Here is a 12,527-nt window from a genome sequence, read left to right on the forward strand (position 1 = left end):
GCTTCTTACCCACTCCAGAGTAAGGACCTAGAGGATGTGCCCCCAACCCCCATAACTCAGCATTTCCCCAAATCCAGGCTTTTCTAGGAGCAAACTACTGGACATAGGCGGCTCAGGGGCTCCACCTAACGTCCAGATCATGACACAGGAGAAACTGGTGCCAAGGACGTCAGAGGCAGATGGGGGGAAACTCAGAGGCCCCTACTCCACCCCTGGCACCTCTCCCAAGGCTCCTCCCCAGCCTTCAGCCCCCAGGGGCCTCTGAATTGGGATCTGTTTGTCCTGCCCTGCTTCTACCCCACTTGAATGCCTCAGGGTGGAGCTTATAGAGTCAGGCTCCTCCTTAGGACAAAAGCCCCAGCTGGTTTGTAAACAGTCATTAGCAAAGAACCACATCCCAGCAAATGGCCTTCATGGATTTCAAAATGGTGAGATCAGAGTTCTTGCAGAGCCTCCAGTCCTACCACCACCAGAGGGCAGTAGGAGATGGGTCTGGGCCCAGAAAAGAACGTTTAAGGGGCATCAAATCCAACCCTGCACTTGTTTGAAAAGGCGGGTGTACTTTTGAGTAATCCTTGCAATCCTGCATGTTTTAGTGGGCTAAGATGAAGGGAAAATTGTCTAATTCCATTATTTAGTTCAGAAACCCAAGCCCAACACCACTGAAAATTACTATTCTCCTGTAACAGATTCTTTCCCCAATTTTCTTAAGGGATTTTAGCAGACCTCAGAATAGGCCCCATGGTACTTTATATTCTGCATTGCCTCAAGGAATCACAAACATACTAGTCTTGCCCAAAATATGTTATGAGGCAGTAGTTAGGAACACCTTCTGAAAAAAAGGAAGGTGGCAAAAAATCAACTTGCTTTGAACAATGACATAAAAGGGCAAAAGATGAGGCCCTACTATTAAGATCACATCATCCCCAGGAAACCCCTTCACAAGACTCACAGCTGTTCATCAATCCAAGACAATGGCTTTTCTTTTTTGATGACCCCATTTCAAATATATATGGCCTACTCTGTGCTGTTTCTTGTGTGTGGCTATTCTAAAATTACTATTAAAAACATCAGTGTTGGCTGTGTTGTCAAGACCAAGAAAAACAGACAGATGCTCAGGGATGTACTTTTTATTGGAAACCTTAAATACTCTTCAGACAGAACACAAGGTCTTCAATCAAGGCTCTCAGGAATGTGGCCTACAGAGAAAACTGCAATTTCTGGATTAGGAGCAAGGAGAGGGACAGCACGGAGGATGAGTGCTTAGTTTGCCAAAAAGACCCTCTCACGAGTGCTCTTCAGCCAGCTTATCAGCTTTTGCCACAGCTTCTTCAATGGGTCCCACCATATAGAAGGCCTGTTCTGGGAGATGGTCATATTCACCTACGTGGAAAAAAATCCAACTGGTGAGAAGTGAAGGATATTATCAACTTTCTGCAGTGGGTACATACCTCACCACTTGAGGCCACCAGTCAGAATGTGATGAAATCGTGTCATCTTAGGTATCTTTTCTTAAACTTCCCTCACAAATCCAATTTACAAGACATGATGCTACAGTACAGCTTAAGAACAAATGGTCCATAGTCATATAACTCGGGTTCAAATTCTTGCTACTTTGGCTGTATGATATTGGGACTGGTTATTTTAAACTTTCCATGCTTCAAGTTTCCTAATTTGTAAAACAGAGTAATAATGCCTTCCTTATAACGGTGCTGTAATTCACTTAGAAGAGTAGCTAGCATGAAAGCACTCGGTAAGTCTAAGTCTTACTCTCAGACATTGAGTATTTCCAAAGAAAACTGATGGGAAATAACTTACTTTTATATAAAAATTAGGCACAATATATTTATATATTGCTTGATGGTTCCTGGAATGGGAACACAGCACAGCAAGCATTCAAGGGATTTCAGTTTCTTTGCCATTTTATGTTCAGCCTTATACTTGAAATCTCACCTGCCAAAATCTGCTGGAATCCTTTGATGGTCTCCTTCAGGGGTACCAGCTTCCCCATATGACCGGTAAAGACCTCAGCCACCTGGAATGGCTGAGACAAGAAACGCTGTATTTTCCGTGCACGGGACACAGTTAATTTGTCTTCCTCAGAAAGTTCATCCATACCCAGGATGGCAATGATGTCCTGGAGGGATTTGTAGTCCTATGAGAAAACAAGATTAAGAGAGGCCTAGTAAACATTTACATTCCTCTAATTTGGACAAAAACCTAAGGATTAACACAACTTTATATTCACAATGAGCTCTGTATACAGCATTTTAGCACTTTACTGCACTTCTTAACTGAAACAAATTAGTTACTTGGGGGTCATGAGGGCCCTCAGCTAAGATCAGTGTCTTGTTTCCCCTACTCCGAGTCTATTAGGTGGTGTTAGAAAATATTGGATTCCAAACATGGAGTACCTGGAAACTCAAGAGACCTCATTAACACTCACTAGGAACTGCTGGTCTCATCTTTCCTTGCTCTAAAGCAAATCACAAATCACCAGGAGAGATACGGTCCTAATACAGTCCCCAAATTCCCTCTACGACTTTATGGCCACTGATCTCACCTGCAGTACTCACCTGTAGGATCTTTTGTACCCCACGGGCAACATCATAATGCTCACTGCCAACAATGTTGGGATCCATGATGCGAGAGGTGGAGTCCAGAGGATCCACAGCTGGATAGATGCCCAGCTCAGCAATAGCCCGGGACAGCACAGTGGTAGCATCCAAATGGGCAAAGGTAGTGGCAGGGGCAGGGTCAGTCAAGTCATCAGCAGGCACGTAGATAGCCTAAAGTCAAGAACCCATGAAGAGCAGCAGGAAGCCAAGCAATTCTACTTAAGCCGTCCCCTTTTCTGACCTCTCCTCATTATGTCACTCTTATCTTCTCAGCATTCAAAAGTCCACCTCAAAAAATGTGGATTCTTACCACCCCTAATAGTGGCTGAGTAAGCTTATAGATTATCTAGTCCCTCCAAGACGTGGTGAAAGAATTTTCATTGTTATTCCTTTTGTTCTTCGTCCTACTTTTTAACTCTATTGTAGTGATACCCACTTTAACAGTAAAAAACAAAAACAAAAACCCTTGCACTATTATACTAGTTCATCAGGAAAATGAACCATGAAAGTTAATAAAATTTAGATAAATTTCTAGATAATTTTTACTATATACCATCTACATACATTTGAAAATTTGTAATAGTTAGTGTAGTCCATATTTAACGCTCAGTTTCCATGCAGCTTCAAACTCCCCTTCAGGATGGAAACCACTACTTTGTGATCTACATTTACACGTACACCTCCAATTAGTTTAGATGAGTGGTCTCTAAATCTTTTAGGGTCTTTAGCATGCACACGCAGAATTTTACACATTATTTCAGGGAGCTCAGGTACCTACTTAAAAGCCTTTTGAGACATAAGTAACTAGATTTTGTACCTTTCTGTACATGCCTTTATACAAATTAGACCTTCATCCATTTAACTGTTCTCACCTGTACAGAGGTGATAGATCCCTTTTTGGTGGTAGTGATTCTTTCCTGCATGGTACCCATGTCAGTGGCCAGGGTAGGCTGATAACCCACAGCAGAAGGGATTCTGCCCAATAAAGCAGACACCTTTAAAAAAAAACAACAACAACTTTGGCCTTATCTGCATCATTCCACAGAAAGGTCAAATGAACCAGTTCTCTCAAGCTTTCTCTCTTACCTCTGAGCCAGCCTGGGTGAATCGAAAGATGTTATCAATAAACAGTAATACATCTTGACCTTCTTGGTCTCTGAAGTATTCAGCTACAGTCAGTCCTGTCAGAGCTACCCGGGCCCGAGCACCAGGCGGTTCATTCATTTGACCGTACACCAGCGCTACCTGCAGTAATTATACAAATTCAGAAACTGTGGCAGAGGAGTGGGAAAGCCATATACCCAAGGTCCCCAAATCAGAGAAACTACCAAAGAACCCTCCTCAGATGTCTATGTTTTTGTTCACAATTTTCCCTTTTAGAGATGTAGTTCAAAACAACATGAAAGGTAATTTCTTATAATTACTGAGGCAATATTCTTACAGTAGGAAGGAAATAAATTGTAAATAAGTGAAAGGCACAAAATAGGGTAATCTGAGATATAAGAACCACCTTCAACTCCCCCCAAAGTTAGCTTTCAAATGATGGGTCTATGTACCAAAAACAAAGACTAGAAATATCAAAGAAAAAAACAAAATGTACATTAGTGTATTAGAAGCTGGGGGAAAAACACTGACAAATTTCGTTTGTAGGTCCTGGGACAATAAAATGGAAATACAGAACATGGTTTCACCTAGCAATGCAGTCAACTGCAGCAGTTTCCTGGCACTCATTTGTGGACATCAATCAGCTCAGTGCTCACCTTGGAGGTGGCATCTTTTAAGTTGATAACACCAGACTCAATCATTTCATGGTATAAGTCATTGCCCTCACGAGTCCTCTCACCAACACCAGCAAACACAGAGTAACCACCATGGGCTTTGGCAACGTTGTTGATTAACTCCATGATCAGTACTGTCTTGCCAACTCCAGCACCACCAAAGAGCCCTAGGAGAGGTTGAGAAAAAAAGAATAAGAGTTCTGTTTCCAAATAAGCAAACTTCAAAAAAAATTTTTGTTTCTTTCCATCTTTTCCCTTCTCAGAAATAGCATCTGGCATCAGCAAACTCAGAAGAACGAAAGTCAGAAGCTACTCATCAGTGAGGGATAGATCTCAGTACCCACTCATAACACGGTAGGATTTTTCCCCACACATTAGGTTTGGAAAATATCTGCCCACCACTAACATACCAATTTTGCCACCCTTGGCATAGGGAGCCAGCAGATCCACAACCTTGATACCGGTAACCAGAATTTCCTGCTCAACACTCATCTCCACGAATTCAGGAGCCTCAGCATGAATAGCAGCAAATCTGTAAAGGTAGAAGATCAGTGTCTATTCATCTTATTAAACAGTTCCTCTCAATTCTCAAGCCTAAGCCTTTACTCATAATCTCATCTCTTATGTAACACTCTAGACAAAACTGTCACCCACCATCAAGCCCAAATATTCTGCAATAAAGGGGATTTCATCACCTCAGGAAGCAATAATCCCATCCCCTGACAACTTTAACTGTCATAAGGTTTTCCTTTTACAAAGCCCTAACTTAACAGCACTTCTTCACATACCAACATGAAATACAAAGGCCACTGGTATTAAAATGAACTGAAATAATCAACTTGGGCCCTAAGTAGCAGTTTGATTTTTTCTCTTTTTTTTACCATCAGAACTTCTGCATCATTAATTTTCTTCAGAAGAAGCTGCATTGTGTGGTTTTAATAAATGAATATATCGGCATTTTAAGTATGCTCTGCAAGAAAATTCTGCTATAGTAGAGGCTGTCACCTTAATATATAAAACTGCTAGGAAAAACAGTTCCTTTCTGTGTAGATGCAACAAGAGGGGGATACTTACTGTTTGGTTTTTATGGGACCTCTCTCATCAATAGGTTCTCCAATGACGTTCATGATTCTACCCAAGGTCTCAGGGCCAACAGGAATTTTGATTGGTGAACCAGAATCCAGGACTTTCTGGCCTCTAACCAAGCCTTCTGTACCATCCATGGCAATGGTCCTTACTGTGCTCTCACCTGTCAGATAAGGCATTGCAGGGTTATACAGGACAAACTTCATGGCTTCATGATATTTAATGAAGTGTAACTGGCATTGAACACCTAAGTCAACCAAGACTCCTTCTCAGTATGTAAATGTGGCTTCAGCAAACTCAGAAGAACGAAAGTCATTTTGATAAAATCATCATAGAAGGAAGACAGCTTAGTTTTGGGGGATACTTCAGTCAAACAAGATCTTTACTATTCCTAACAAATTCTACTTACCCAAATGCTGGGCCACCTCCAAAACCAGCCTGGTCTCCCTGCCTTGCACTTCCAGGGCATTTAGGATGGGTGGCAGTCCCTCATCAAATTGGACGTCCACCACTGCACCAATGACTGCCACGATGCGCCCAGTGGCGGCGCCTGCCTTTGGCGACGGAGATGTTTGAGCGGCATAGTCTCTGGCTAACAGACAAAACAGATATGGAAGAAGCTGGGGTTAGGACAGTTAAAGGTCATCGGAAACCCCGACTTAACTCACAAGCACTGGTGAATACAGCCCAGGCCCGACCTCCTTCCGTTTGCACGGAAGGCGGGTCCAGAGGGAGGGCCGCACTGGAAGCGGAGAAAGAGCCTGCACCATCTTCCCATCCTCCTGCACAAAACCCCATTATTCGACAGCTCGGTGCCCCCATTCTACGGGAAGGTCAATGCACCTGCCTGCACTTTTCCGTCACACAGCGCCCCTCTTCCAAAATGAGACAGAATTAGATCGGTCCTGTTCTTGTTTTCCCGCCGTTAGAGGGCACGGCGCTGGCCCTGGCGTCCATCTAGCACCACAGATCCCTTAGGCCCAAGCGACTATCGGCCCCAGGCTCAAGGTCATGGGACGGCAGAAACGAACCCAGCCCCTAGAGCAAGGCACTTACCAGGCTGCAGCGCTGCCGGAGCGGCCCGCAGTAAGAGCTGGACTTGAGGTAGCGGCGCTGAAGGGCTGAGTCCCCGCAAGGCCCCAGAGGCTGCCACACGACCCACGAGTCCCAACATGGCGGAGCCCAGGTGGCGACTGAGCGCTGCAGCAGTCTGGCCTCCAACTCCCCACAGTTGGGGGGCGAGGCCTACTCTACAGTGGGCACGGCCACTGGATGATCTTGTTGCTCATCACTCTCAGCACTGCTCCTATAGGCTAATTACCTCTCATCTTCTCAACCATTGGCCAAAATTGGTGCTAATCTGAATTGCTTTTTTTTTATTGGACACTGTCTGGTTAGGTGCAACCCTCAGAGCCTCGAAACATAATTGGACAACAGGGATGTCAATTGGAGAGAGTACTTGGCGGAACTGCGTTTAGGAAAGGGACCGAGTTCCGGTGGGGAAGCACTTAGGCTGTATCTGGCTGTCCTTGAGCTCTCTCCTTAGACAGGACCTTGAGCTAGGTGACAGTCTCAAGGGCGGGGTTAGGGAAGTGGTAGTGTCGTGAAGCACCACTGACTGACCTTGGCTAAGTCAGGATCCTTCTCTAGAGTCAAACGGTTTTTCTTTCTCATTAGCGAGATTGGAAGCTTTCAGATAATTCAGGTCAGGAATCCAGACAGAATTAAAGCTACAAAGAAACTCATGTAACCAGTCGTTTAACAAATGTGTGCTAGGCATTGAGGAGGCAAAGATAAATAAGACTTAGGACCTCACTTTTAAGGAAAGACAGATGAGTAAAAAATGCAATCAAATGTGATGGGTCCTGGTTAGTATAGGGTAAAATGTATGGAGGAAGAAGGAGGGGATAAATTTGGGTCATCTAGAAATGTAGGAGGAATTGTCTCTAAGTGGAGGAGGCTGATAGACTGGTCGCAAAACATCAGTAGAATTCCTAGGGTAAAGTAGGAAGGAAGAATATTCCAAGCACACATTTGCATTAAACAGCATGTTCCTTTTGTGGAACTGCAGGTGAGGAAGGTTAGAGGTGAGGAAGGGGAAAAAAAACAGAGGATAGTAAAGAGATGAGTATAGAGAGAAGCCGGAACCAGTTCTCAGGGTCTTGGTTGGGAGCGGAGGCTGGGCAGTGGTAGGTGTGTGGTCCTTGAGCATGAAAAATGGTAAAATAAACAGGACATCCTTTTCTGTAGTATTGACTTTATTCAAGGTATTTGGGGGCAGGGTGGGGGAGACCCTTAATCTATTAGAACAAACATGGCTAAATGGAGTAGTTCAGCATGAAGCTAGTTCCCCAGACTTTTTCCGACCAGCACACATTAGTTCCCATTTTTCTGCGTGATAGTGAAAGTTTCCTATTTGGTAGCAAGAACTATCAAAGAATTTAAAGGAGAAAGCAGGAATAGAAGAGAATGTTAAATTTGAAGTGTCTTTGGTAATCTTGCCTAGTAAGAGGGAAAGAACCCAAGAAAACAGCAACATGTATGGCGCAGGTAGAAAAAAATAAACTATGTAAGGAAGCAGCAGAGGAATAAGGAAAAGACCAAAGAACATAGTGTAAAAATCAAAAATAGAGAATGTTAAAGAGAAAGTGGTCAATAGTATAAATCACATAACCATTCTATAAAATAAGGGCTGTAAAGAACTGGGTTTGGCAACTAGGAATTCATTCCACGGTGATGTAGGGTCAAAGGTAATTTCAATGGATGCAGGATATACATTTTTTTTTTGCAATTTGTGTTCTTCCCATTATGCTGGGCATCATCCCAGTTAATAGGGACCTATATATTTCACTTGCCTCCCTCAACTATTAGAGTTGAAGTTTCTATAGATAAGATAATTAAGAGTATTGCTACTGGAGCCATATTGTGTTTATTAATTTTTAAAAATATTTATTTCGCTGTGCTGGGCCTTAGTTGCAGCACGCGGGAGTTTTTTGGTTGCAGAATGTGGGATTTACAGCATGTGAGCACTTAGCTGTGGCACGTGGGATCTAGTTCCCTGACCAGGGATCAAACCCAGGCCCCCTGCATTGGGATCACAGAGCCTTAGCCACTGGACCACCAGGGAAGTCCCAGACTGGGTTTAAAATCTTGTTTTTGCCTCTTACTATATTGTCACTAAGTTTAAAATCTCTGTATATCACCTTCCTCATTATGAGATAATCTCATAGGGGCGTCTCAAAAATTAAGTAGATTAAAATGTGAAAAGAAGCATTTAGAACAATGTCTGGTGTCTGGCACATAGTTAGCACTGTATTTGTGTTGGCTAGTATTTTTACTTACTATTGACATAGTGTTAAGATCCTTTGGTTTTGTATCACCAATTTTGGTCGTGGCCAAAATTTTATTAACCGTCAAACATTTAAACTGACACTTAATCGAAGTTTCAAAGTGAAGATTTCGACCTAAATTTCCAGGTTAACTGAGGCTCATCACTTTTTGAAATGTTATTTACACATTTGCTTTTTAGCATATTATCAGGAAATTTAACTGTTCTTTGGGCAGCTGGGTTATAATTAAATCTTTATATCAAAATGCAATGCTAAATGCTTTCAATGTTACCGAGGCATATTTCTCCACTATGCTCAACTTTGTAAATTTTTGATTTTTCTAACTTCTTTGCTGTCAATGTTTGGCCCCAGCAACCTCAAATCCTCTTCTGAAATCAGATAACCTGCTAAATTTATAAGTAATACTGTCTAAAATAAACGTAAATAAACTCAATTAGCTTGGGTTGAGATAGGCCTTAACAGTATTTCTGAACAAATAATGTCACCTATTTTAGAGTTCTGACATGTTTTGGTCCTACTTCGTATTTCTTGATTCCCAGGTAGTATTTCATGTAAAATACAAGTTACTTTCCATGGGACAACAGACCACAAAGACCTAATCTGGTTTCTTACCTGAAGTTAATTCCAAATGACTGACCCCACAATTCATGACTGAAAACCTTATGAATTTTATCTTAAGGTGAAGATTGCATTTTCCACCAACTCTTTTTGGCTGCGCCACATGGCTTATGGGATCGTAGTTCCCTGACCAGGGATTGAACCCTCGGCAGTGAAAGCACAGAGTCCTAACCACTGGACCGCCAGGGAATTCCCTACCAACTCTTTATTTTACTGCCATCCATAATGGTCATGTCACACATTCTTTCAGTACTCTGGGAAATAGTAAAATGTCTTTGTCTCTACCGTATTTCTTGACAATCATCTTGGGTGATTTCAAATTCCAGGAAAATAATCCAATCAATACCCTAGCTTCAGAGTCCTTTAATCTCTTCAATTCCAACTAGTTTAACACTGACATTTCATGTAAGTATCCTACGCAAGTTCTACCTCAAAATTTCAATGTTCTTTTGTCAAACCACAATTTTGGTGTTTTTTTTTTTAACACAAGTAATACATGAACAAATTCTAAGTATACAGGATTAGAATAAATCCTTTCACCACAACCCATATCTCATTCCCAGAAATAACCACTAAAAACGTTTTGCATATATCCATTACTTTCTATCCATTCCATGTACATAAAACATGTGCATTCCCAATTTTTAAAAACTTCAGTGGAAGCACACTACAGAAAACTTAAGTTTTCTGATCTTTATGTTTTGGAGAACTTTCTGTGTCAGTACATTTAACTTTATTGACTGCAGCTACACCTCATGCCATAAAAATGTATAGTAACTTATTTGGCTTGTTTCAAATGGCTATTACATGCAGTACTGAATGAAAAAAAGGATATGTTGTAAATATTTGAGTACACCATCTACTACTACCTTTAGATTCCTAGAAATAAAATGTTGGCATAAAATTATGTTCGTTTAATTTTTATTTATTTTTGGGCCGTGCCACAAGTCTTGTGGGATGTGCAATTTAGTTCTTCAACCAGGGATCTAACCCGGTACCTATGCAGTGAGAGTTCAGAATCCTAACCACAGGACCGCCAGGGAATTTCCTAAAATTATGTTCATTTAAATGAGATTCTGCCAAATGCCTTCTAAAACATTATGCTAATTTACCAGGTTCCCAGAATCCTTGCCAAAACTTTTTTTAAAAATGTGCCTAATACTAAATGTATGAAATTACTTCGTTGACTGAAGTTGCATTTCCCTAATTTCTAAGACAATACTTTATTGGTCATTTTTATTTCTCCAATGAATTACCTATCTCTACCTTATGCCCATTCTTTTCTATTGGCTTGTCATGATTAGTGCTCTTCAAATGCTTTGTTCAATGTTGTAAATATTTTATTCAAGTATATCACTTACCTTTTAACCTAAGTTATCTTTTGATGTTGTTTTTTTTTTTTGGCCACACCACGCGGCTTATGGGATCTTAGTTCCCCGACCAGGGATTGAACCTGGGCCCTAAGCAGTGAGCATGCGGAGTCCTAACCACTTGAACAGCCAGGGGAACTCCTGACCCATGTTACTTTTTTTTTTTTTTTTTTTTTGCATTACGTGGGCCTCTCACTGTTGTGGCCTCTCCCGTTGCGGAGCACAGGCTCCGGACGCACAAGCTCAGTGGCCATGGCTCATGGGCCCAGCCGCTCCGCGGCATGTGGGATCTTCCCAGACCGGGGCATGAACCCGTGTCCCCTGCATCGGCAGGCGGACTCTCAACCACTGCGCCACCAGGGAAGCCCCATGTTACTTTTTTTTTTTTTTTTTTTTTTTTTTTTTGCGGTACGCGGGCCTCTCACTGTTGTGGCCTCTCCCGTTGTGGAGCACAGGCTCCGGACCCGCAGGCCCAGCGGCCATGGCTCACGGGCCCAGCCGCTCCGCGGCATGTGGGATCTTCCCGGACCGGGGCACGAACCCGTGTCCCCTGCATCAGCAGGCGGACTCTCAACCACTGCGCCACCAGGGAAGCCCCCATGTTACTTTTAATGTTAGATTTTTTTAACTTTCCTTTGTAGCTTTTACATTCTGTATCGTTCTTGGAGGATTTCCCCCTATAAATAAGAATTTGAAATTTTTTTTCAGTGAGTGGGTCAGGAACCACCAGCATCAGAATCACCTAGCTCTGCTTTATCTATGGTAATCACTAGCTATATGGGATTAAATTTAGTATAAAATTAAATATTCAGTTTTCAGTCACACTAGCCACATTCCAGATCCCTAACAGCTCTATGCGGCTGGCAGCTACTTTATCAGTCAATGGAGAGATACAGAACATTGCATCACAAAAAGTCACACTGGATGGAGCTGATACCTCAGCAGGACTAATTCAGAATCTGTCTTTTAGATCTAAAAGAGATGATGTCAAACTTCAGCACACATCAGAATCACCTAGAGGGCTTAAGGCAGATCACTGGACTCTACTGTCTCATTTCTCATTTAGTAGGTCTGTGCGGGTGCCCGAAATTTATATATCTAACAAGTTCCTAGGGGAGACTCATGCTGGTAGCTGGGATCACACTTCAATCGTTGTCAAGTATCAGTTAAATTGCAAATTCCTGGGCCCCACATCACCTACTATACGAAAGCCTGAGGGTTGGGACTGATGAATCCATAGTTCCATGATTTTGATTGTCTGAGAAACACCAAGGTCTAGTTCTATGGAAAAAACTAGAGCTATGAGGCTAATTAGTTGTGAGAACAAAAAAAAAAAACCAATGGTTGAGGGAGGGAGGTATACTCCTCATGGAGGGTGTTAACTGTATTGGAAGCAGCTTTACAGCTATCACCCCTAAACTTGTGATGAGATACAGCCACAGGAATGGGGTGCTAAGGAGAGTATGGAAGTCAAGGTCACTGGATTTGAGGCTAAGAAATGTAAGCTAGAGTTCTGGATAGGTTCTTCACATAAACAATGAAGTTATGCAGGCTGACACTATAACTTGTAAGCTAATATTTGGCTTCCAGTTTAGAAAACATTAAGTGTTCAGAGCAAAGCATGACAGGCAGTATATATACAAGTTATCACCAAATCCTATTTGACATATCTCTGGAATCTCTCTCCAATTCTCAATGCCAGAGCCT

General features: G+C 42.2%; 1 protein-coding gene across 1 annotated transcript; it reads right to left on the reverse strand.

Annotated features, from left to right (window-relative positions):
* Positions 1-1,114: 1,114 nt before the first annotated feature.
* On the reverse strand, positions 1,115-6,663 carry ATP5F1B (ATP synthase F1 subunit beta). Its single transcript, XM_079715690.1, has 10 exons — positions 6,539-6,663; positions 5,892-6,074; positions 5,471-5,645; positions 4,807-4,928; positions 4,379-4,563; positions 3,705-3,863; positions 3,491-3,613; positions 2,577-2,789; positions 1,954-2,155; positions 1,115-1,383 (listed from the first exon to the last, which is right to left on the reverse strand). Exons 1-10 carry the CDS (start codon positions 6,654-6,656, stop codon positions 1,286-1,288), a joined length of 1,578 nt encoding a protein of 525 aa, XP_079571816.1. The 5' UTR covers positions 6,657-6,663; the 3' UTR covers positions 1,115-1,285.
* Between the last annotated feature and the right edge of the window lie 5,864 nt (positions 6,664-12,527).

Source organism: Hyperoodon ampullatus (assembly GCF_949752795.1).
Source record: "Hyperoodon ampullatus genome assembly, chromosome: 11".
Classification (NCBI taxonomy): domain Eukaryota; kingdom Metazoa; phylum Chordata; class Mammalia; order Artiodactyla; family Ziphiidae; genus Hyperoodon; species Hyperoodon ampullatus.

Coding starts and splice junctions, on each gene's coding strand:
- ATP5F1B (XM_079715690.1), bottom strand. CDS start 6,656: ATGTTGGGACTCGTGGGTCGTGTGGCAGCCTCTGGGGCCTTGCGGGGA. Junction 6,075..6,538: donor TCCGGCAGCGCTGCAGCCTG/GTAAGTGCCTTG, acceptor TTTGTCTGTTAG/CCAGAGACTATGCCGCTCAA. Junction 3,864..4,378: donor TAAAAGATGCCACCTCCAAG/GTGAGCACTGAG, acceptor TAATTACTGCAG/GTAGCGCTGGTGTACGGTCA.